Raw genomic sequence first — 9173 nt, 5'->3', positions numbered from 1 at the left:
AGCTTGTTTCCAACAAGATTAAAAGCTTATTGAAAGAAGAAAGAGTCATTAAGCCTTGTTAGAAGTTGGTAGTAGTTCACTACTCTCTAATAGTTGACTACTACGTGTTGATAGTCAACTAATAAATCAAGTTATTGATTGTTGGACAATGAATACCCCTATTTCAATAGTCAACTATTGACCAATTTCACCGTGGCACTAGGCTCGGCACAAGTAGTCAACCACTACCTTGTGGATAGTTGAGTACTACGTGACACCAGTTTTGGCTGTCATAGGTAGTCGGTTGTTGCCTTATGGGATGTGTTAACTAATTACTATATCTTTTCCTTAGAAACTCAAAACATCTAGGAGTCAAGTCCTTAGGCTTTCACACTTAGAATTTTTACATTTATGCTCGTTATAAAGTCTAGGGAAAGCCTAACCATTTCACTTTTGGTATTTAAGGTCTTGGTTACACCAATGTCAAACAATTAAACCCATTTTGTTGCATTCTTGTAAATAATTACATCAGGTTCTAAAAGAAATAAATACAAGTTGGAAGCATTGGAACTTGTATTTAATCTTAGAGAGTAAAGTCTAGGAAAACAATTGGATCAAGTCCACTACTCATTATAAAGTCTACTAGTGGGGACCCATGCGATGGATAGGATTTGTTAAGCAAAACACCCCCTATAGTTTTATGGATTCACTAAAATCTATCCTATAGTTTGTATTTTACTAAAACACCACTTATAATTTGCAATAGATTTAATCAATCTTCCATTAGATGACAGTGAAAAATGATAATGTTGACCCTAATGTTCATTTAAATAAATTTAAGGTCCATTCGGTTCGCAATTGGAATCGAAATCAAAATCCTCCAGAATCATAATCAGAATGGTCCATTCCCATAGTCTGTTTGGTTCAGATAGGAATGAGAATGGTAATTGAAATTAGCAAGAATGAGATTTCATTCCCAATGGAGGGGCAAGGAATGGCCATTCCCTCAAATGGGGGAATGCCATTCCAGCAGGAATGGGAAGAATGGGATTCTGATTCCATCCAACCAAACAGTTGGAATCAGAATAGCTCATTCCGATTCCGATTCCAGACCCATATTCCCACGAACCAAACGGAGCCTTAATCAAAAGAAAATAAAAATAAAAGTAGCATCTTTGCCCCTAATAAGACACAAACAACCACTCTATTGGCTATATTTGGTCAATTTTGTTTCCTGTACAAAAAGTGTTAAGGGTATTTTTGGAATAAAAGATCATGGGCCTAATGGCAAAACAAACACTCCTTAATGAAAGGTTGATTATATAAATAAGTTGTAAAATAATATGGGACATTTTAGTAACATGAAAACTATAAGGTAGGTTTAAGTAAATATGTAAAATTATAAGGTGTGCTCTAGTAAATGACCCTAATAGAAGCACATAAGAGTATGCAATTATTTTATATTTTCAAATTTTTAACTAATTAATAATTATTCATATTTTATATACTACTTTTAATAAATTTTTTATAATACAAAAATAAAAATAATTAATTTCAGTTAGGTTTATTCATCAAACTGATGAAACTTACCAACCCGATCAACTCGACCCAAGTTGGTCAGTTTTCTAGTATTTTAGGTGGCTTTGGTTTAAAAATTTCCCAATTCGACCAAGTTGGATCAGTTTCACTTTGGCCATTTGTAAACTGACCAAAATCGAATGACTTGACCATTGATATATTTTAATATTTTTTATTTTAAATAAAATTTTTAATATGGAAAAGTGGAAAATTTCCCATATTTCTTAGTCTAAAATGTTTTATATCATAAATTTATTTTTTAATAATTGCACTATAATTTTAAAAATTTAAATTTAACTTTTAAGTTTAAATCTTTTGAATCAGTTGACCAAACCAAAAAATCGACCCAAACCGGTACAACCTGAGTGGGTTGATTTTCAGAAATGGTTAGCCAGTTTCAACTGACCAACTCCCCAACCTAACCAGGTTAATTTGGTTGGCCAAACAACCTACGACCGAACTGAACCAACTCATGAATACTCATAATTTCAACTAAATTAATAGTCTCATCTTTGATAAATAATAATAGTTTAATCTCCAATAATTATTGAAAATTTATAGTGAAAATACACAATTATTGAAAATATATGGATAATAAAAAAATACAATGATTACAAAAATACAATAAGTACTAAAAATATATTAAATTAGTTAATAAATAGTATAAACTCAAATAATAGTTTAATCTCTCATACATATTAATCAATAAGTTATCAAAAAAATACAATAAACACAATAAGTACAATAAACAAAATTTAAAAATTTCAATAATAGTAGTTTAATCTCCAATAATTATTAAAAGTTCTATGTTAAATAAAAGAACAAAAATAAATTTATACATAATTGTTGAAAATACATCTATCACAAAAAACAATAAATAATTACTGAAATGCAATAAATATTAATATTAGTATATATAATTATATAATAAATATATTAATACTTTAAAATTATTATTAATAAATATAAATTTTTATGAAAGTTATTTTCCTGAATTATTAATTGATATAGGTGAAATTAGTTATTTACAATATTATATAAAAATATTAAATTTATTTCATTATTAATTTTGTAAAATATTAAATTATTAATTTCAATACTATGTTATAATTATTTTTCTACTTTTTAAATTTTTTAAAAAATTTATTACATAATTTCTTTATTTTAGCTAATTTAAAATCTATTGTGTTAACTATTTTGTTATTTAAAATATTTAGTTATTTAAATACTTAAATAATATGTAAAATATTTAAAATTTAAAATAATAATTAATTATTGAACTTAATAATCCATAAAATTATAATTTATACTGTTATTACATGATTTCATTATTAATTTGGTAAGATATTAAATTATTATTAATTTCAATATCATGTTATAATTATTTTTCTACTTCTAATAAATTATTTAAATTTATTACATAATTTAGTTATTTTAAATATTTAAAATCTAGTTATGTTAAATATTTAGTTATTTAAATATTTAAATAATATGTAAAATATTTAATTTTTTTGTTATTTATTGAATTTAATAATTCATAAAATTATACTTTATACTATTAATACTTAATTTCATTATTAATTTTGTATGATATTAAATTATCATTAATTTCAACATTATGTTATAATTGTTTTTCTACTTTTAAGAAGTTTTTTAAATGTATTACATATTTTCGTTATTTTGACTATTTAAAATCTAGCTATGTTAAATATTTTGTTATTTAAATATTTAAATAATATGTAAAATATTTAAAACTTTTTTGTTATTTGAATTATATTTATTTAAAGGTATTACATGTTATTAATTATTTTTTATATAATTATTTAGATGTTTATAATATTTTTATATTTAAGATATTTATTTACTGAAACATTTAAATAAGATTTTTATTTTTTAATGTTAGATTTTTATTATTTGAATAACATTAAATTGATAATCTTAAAAATTTAAAATTTAAATTGTTAGTACATAATTTTGTGATATATTTTGTAGAAATATAAAATTATTTTTTATGTTTTTAATAAATATTTTAAAGTTATTATATAATTTTTTTAAAATATTTAAAAAATTGTTAAAATTTTTTAATCCAAACTTTATTTAGATAAATATAGATAAAAAGTGGGAGAAAGGAAAAATAGGAATTAGAGATAATTTAGGAGAAAGTGGGGGATAATGGGGGAGGCATTTTAGGAGAAATTTTAGGAGAAGAGATTATTTAGTTTATTGAAAATTTCATCTCATTGGTTGTTTCAAAAATGACATGGAATTAAAAATAAATAAAAAAATTCAAAAAAAGGAGAAAGTTTCTAGACTTCCTTGTTTATATATATATATATATATATATATATATATATATATATATAGATGGAAAGCCTAGCCATTTAACCATTAATTTCTAAGATCTTGGTTAAACCAAGGTCAATCAATTAAGCCCATTTTGTGGCATCCTTGAAAATGATTATATCAAGTACTAAAAGAAACAAATATAAGTTGGAAGCACTGGAAGTTTGGAACTTGATGCCTTCTTTCTTCTTGGTAGCTCTTTTCAAGTAGGTGACTCCAAACATCTAGGAGTCAATTCCTTAGTTCTCTAGATTTAGAACTTTTACATTTATGCTCATTATAAAGTCTAGGGAAAGCCTAGCCATTTAACCATTGGTATCTAAGGTCTTGGTTAAACCAAGGTTAGGAAATTAATCCCACTTTGTGGTATTCTTGCAAAAGATTACATTAAGTCCTAAAAGAAATATATACAAGCTGGAAGAACTAGAACTTGATGCCTTCTTCTTTCTCTTTTTCTTGTTCTCGGTAGCTCTTTTCTTTATTGGAGAGTAATTGGTTCATCATTTGACACAACTACTCTCTCAGAGCTAATCAACAATTTTAGCTCAATTGATGAGAACCACTTGTCATAGCTACACACTTGAGTTCGAATTATTATTAGTGCTCTCCATGAATTTGTTATCATCAAAACACATAGGCTCAACAATTGTGGGTTGACCCATCTGACTCAAATAGTTGAACCACTAACCCACATACTTAGGAGAAAAGTTTTATTTCCAGGTTGGTTTTAAATGTTATTTTCGATTTCATCATAAATAAAAGTATTTCTTGTTTATCATACTTAACTTTTTATTTAATACAACAAATATATAATATTATAGATGTGCCCAAAATATTTTGTTTTATATTTATGTATTTTATCTATTTTAAATTTTTAGTATTCAGTTTATTATGGCATAGTTGGTTGACTTGTTTGACTCAAATGGTTGAATTGCTTACCCACCACCTGACAAAGCAATTTCATTTTAAGATTAGTTTCAAAATTACAAGTTTTTTATTATTAAAAATATTTTTCATAGATTTAGCTAGTGGAATTTAATGATGAGGAACAAAAACACCTTGAATATAGGATTATTTATTAGTTTAAATATAGGACTTAATGAGAAAGACTACCACAAACTAAAAAGTAAATTCAAATTACAATTTCTGCCCTTGCAATAGAGGGGCCAAATTAAGAGAGGGGTAGTTTGGTCAAGAAAAGGTCAGGAATCATTAGAGAGCTATTCTCATCCTTATGTTCTTGTAACTTGTTCTTCAAGAAAGTTTAACCAAAGAGGCAAGGATTTTAACTTCTCAATGATAGCAAAGATCATCACTCTACTAGGGATGTTACATGTTAGTGGGTCTTGTTAGGTGGTAAACCCTCACTAACCTGACCCTATCAGATTAGGATTGGGTCGGTCTTAATCGGGTATCGGGTCAGGTTCAGGTTGGGGTAAGCGGGTATTGACCCGAGCCATTGACACTGCAGCCTTGAAAATATTGGTATATATAATATCAATTCAATTCGATATGGGTATGCTATAGATGAGGCTGGATGAGGTGGGTTCAGTACCCCTCTTCATTTAGTCGGATCGGGTCTTGTTCGGATTTAGGTAAACCTGTACTCCCAACACGGTGACATCCCTACTCTCTACCACCCCAATGACATTTTGCCACCTTGATTAGTTGAAGTTGATTCTTCATGAAAAATGTTGCACTTCAACAGTCTATATTATCTATTTTTTTGAATTTTCATATTTTTTATATTTTTTATTTTAAAAAGTTTATTATTTAACTATGATATTATGCGTTGACACATAAACCTAGATGGTTGAATCACTGACCTGCGAGTCAAATAGGAAAATGGTTTCATTTGTAGGTCTTTTGTAATTCATTTCTATCATTAATGAGAATGCTTCATATTTGTCATACTTAATTTTTGTTTAATATGAAAAATTTATAATATTAGAGATGTGAATAAAGTTTTCTACAAATTTTCTTTATTTTTGTATTTTTATCTTTTCTTTAAACTTTAGTATTAAATGGTTGAATTTGATTACCTCACACTTAAAAAACCAATTTAATTTCTAGGTCAATTTTAAAAGTATAATAGAAGTTTTAACACTATTAAAGTTATTTTTTATGAATTTAATGATAAAAAACAAAAATACCTCAAATATAAAATTCAATAAATTGAAAACATAATATCCAAATTACAGTTTCTGCCCTAGAGGGACCAAACATTTTAGTCCAACAAAATTCCAAAAGCCTCGGAGAACTATTCCCGCTTTATATATAATACAAGATAATAGATAAACGTAGATTAAAAGTATACAACATTTTGATCAATTTAAGCAATTTATTAAATAATGGTATTCAATATCTGAATTCAATTCTTATCAGATATAAATTCCGCAAGTTTTGACCGTTTCACAGTCCTGACTGTGAACTCCTTTGTTGGGTGCATTCCATAACTTGTCTGCGTTTTATTGGACCCTTTCATTGAAGCTCGATTTTGCGATGAAGTACGCCCTAAATGGTGGGTTGAAATCTAAACTGGATACCATTGACCAACACCTCTATAACCCTAAAATATTAAAAATTGCATCAAATCTGTCAGAACTCAGAAGCTAAAGCTACCTAAACATTGATAAAAGCTTGAGAACAACACATACATCTATAATCTATAACGTGGCTTCAAACCAGACGAGATAGATACTAATGTCTAGCACCTTAGATCCCCTAGAAACTAGCTTAGCTCTCAGCCTCTCAAGACTCAAGGGAGAGTTGGGAAATGGAACTTGTTAGAGAGATCTCCACAAACGACAATCTAGGGCAGGCTTGCAGTTAATGTGGAGTTCACCTTTTTCATGCATTGCTTTTACAGGGATAAGAAGCCAATCCCCACACAAACAGAAATGTGAAATCTACCTCTTTTAGAAGCATTTTGACACTTGGATAAGCTACCCATAAACAGAGCTCATGCATTAATGGAATTCTCCTAAATTTGGTTGTGAAAATCTTTTCCCTAGATATGTTTTATAACCTTATTAATAAATAAAAGGGACTCAACCATCTTTACCCTAGTCTCTCTCTCTCATCAGCTCCATAAATTTGACTTCCAAATGTAGAGGAAATTCAGTTGAAAAGGGGTGAAAAATCCACAATTCAATTTCAAACTAGCCATACAAAGAAAGAGTTGAACTCTGAACCCATTTCCAACATCCTTTTACAAAGAATAAAAAGATCAAAACAGGGGAGGAAAAAGGTCATAATTTTCCGTTTTCTTCCTTCTTCCTCCTGTTACATCCACTGTGATATAGAGACTGGCCCATATAAATTACAACACAAAGCCGCCCCATTAATTGGGTCTCCGGTTAAAATCCGGTCAGCCGCCTCGATCCTCAGATACCCAGAAGAGAAAAAAAGATTTTTAAAGAAAAAAAAACAGAGAAAAAGAAAACTAATCCCCATCTCTAATCGCTGGCTGAAGAAAAAACTTAAGTTGGGTCTATAATCAAACAAGGAAAATTGATTGATTGATAGAAACTGAAACTCTCTCCATTTCTTCAGAAATAGAAATCGAAGTCTAGATCATAACAAGGAAAATTGAAATAAGTATATCAGCCATGAGATGAGGATGAAGAAGGTTGGTGTTGAAGTGGAGGAGGGTGATGTTGAAGTGGAGGAGGTTGATGTTGCAGTGGAGGGAGAAGTTGGTGGTGTTGATGCACCTGGCTTTGACCATGACGATTTCCGCTGCTGCTTCCGCCGTTGTTATTGTTGTTGTTGCTGTTGTTCTGAGTTATAAAAGGGTGACGTAGCAATTGGGCAGCCGTCCGTCTCATCGCCGGATCTTTTTGCAGGCAACATGACATGAAGTCGCGAAACTCTTTCGACGCCGTGTGCGGCGCCTCCGGTGGCGGGGATATGCAAATTGCCACCATCAAGCTAGCCCAGTCGCCATTCCGATTGACGGTAAATGGGAACCGACCCATGTAGAACTCCAATATGCTAACACCAAAACTCCAAATGTCTCCGGCGTAACCATCGTAGATACCATGATTGAGGTCGGTGTTGATCCGTTCCGGACTCATGTAAGCGATGGTCCCGACCGACGAATTGCACGGATCCATGGTTTGGGCTAGGATTCGGCTGACCCCGAAATCAGCGATCTTGACCTGCCGGCGGCCGTTGATGAGCAGATTCGACGGCTTGATATCACGATGCACGATCTTGCGACGGTGTAAGTACGCAAGGCCGGAGAGGATCTGGCGGGCAAGATCGGCAAGAGCTGGTTCCTGGGGGATGTGGGTCCCCTCAAGAGATCCACCGTCCATGTACTCTAGGAGGACCTGGATCTCGCCGGCGTGGTCGAACATGTCATGGCACCTGACGACGTTGGGGTCGTCAACGTTGCGGAGGATCTCGATTTCTCGACAGATCTGGCGACGAACGCCATCATCGTGGGTTCCGTAGATCACCTTGAGGGCGTAGAACCTACCGGTGCGTCGGTGTCGTACCTTGTAAACGGTGCCGCCGCTGCCGCAGCCGATTCGGTGGACTCTGTCGAGCTCAGAAAAGCTGACGGGGGGATGTTGGGGGTTCTGGTTCTGTTGGGTGGAGGATGAAGGGGCCGAGTTGGGGCCGGGAGGGAGAGGAAGAGGCACAGCAAAAGATGGGTCGCGTTGAGGGAGAGGAAGGGTCAGGTCTGGCCTCCGCCGAGGGCGATTCGTGGTGGAGCTGGGTGGTGGGGGTAGAACCGGTCTCATGACTCAATAGTGGAGCTTGATTGATGGTGGGTTTGGCTTGGTTCGATTAGGTTTTTTCATTCTCTCATCTCTTCTCCTCCGTATTTGTTATTTGATGGCCTCTGAATCGTTGGTTCTTGCACCCATGAAACAGGTTCAGGGTCTTTGTAGAAGGAGAAGAAGAGAAATTTCTGGGAAAGAAAGGGAAGCAGAAGAACAAAGGAAGGAGAAGAGAAAGGGAATTTCAAGACGAAGAAGAAGAGGAGGAAGAAAGAATTTTTATTTTTAATTTTATATTATTTTTGGTTATTATGGGGAAATGAGAAAGGCAAGAAAGAGACAGCTGATGAGAGAGAGAGAGAGGGGGGTTTAAAAATATATATATTGGATATTGGAGAGGTAGTTATCAAGAGGGAATCGAGATTTCAAGACAAGAGATCTGTCTTCTTCTCTTACAAAACCCTGTTAAAAGCTTAGCCTTTTCTAACCATCTTACATCCATTGGCTCAGTTGATGATGGTGGCTCTGGCTTTCTCTATT

At 32.2% G+C, this 9173-nt stretch overlaps 1 protein-coding gene across 1 annotated transcript; it reads right to left on the bottom strand.

The window, feature by feature from the left end:
* Nucleotides 1-7019: 7019 nt before the first annotated feature.
* LOC104603135 (mitogen-activated protein kinase kinase 5-like) lies at nucleotides 7020-8712 on the bottom strand. Its single transcript, XM_010267071.2, has one exon. The coding sequence runs from the start codon at nucleotides 8652-8654 to the stop codon at nucleotides 7506-7508; it is 1149 nt and encodes a 382-aa protein (XP_010265373.1). The 5' UTR covers nucleotides 8655-8712; the 3' UTR covers nucleotides 7020-7505.
* Nucleotides 8713-9173: the final 461 nt, after the last annotated feature.

The sequence above is a fragment of the Nelumbo nucifera genome, chromosome 8 (genome assembly GCF_055504915.1).
Source record: "Nelumbo nucifera cultivar China Antique chromosome 8, China Antique-T2T, whole genome shotgun sequence".
NCBI lineage: Eukaryota > Viridiplantae > Streptophyta > Magnoliopsida > Proteales > Nelumbonaceae > Nelumbo > Nelumbo nucifera.
The sequence above is the reverse complement of the archived record's forward strand: the minus strand, read 5'-3'. Positions and strand labels throughout refer to the sequence as shown.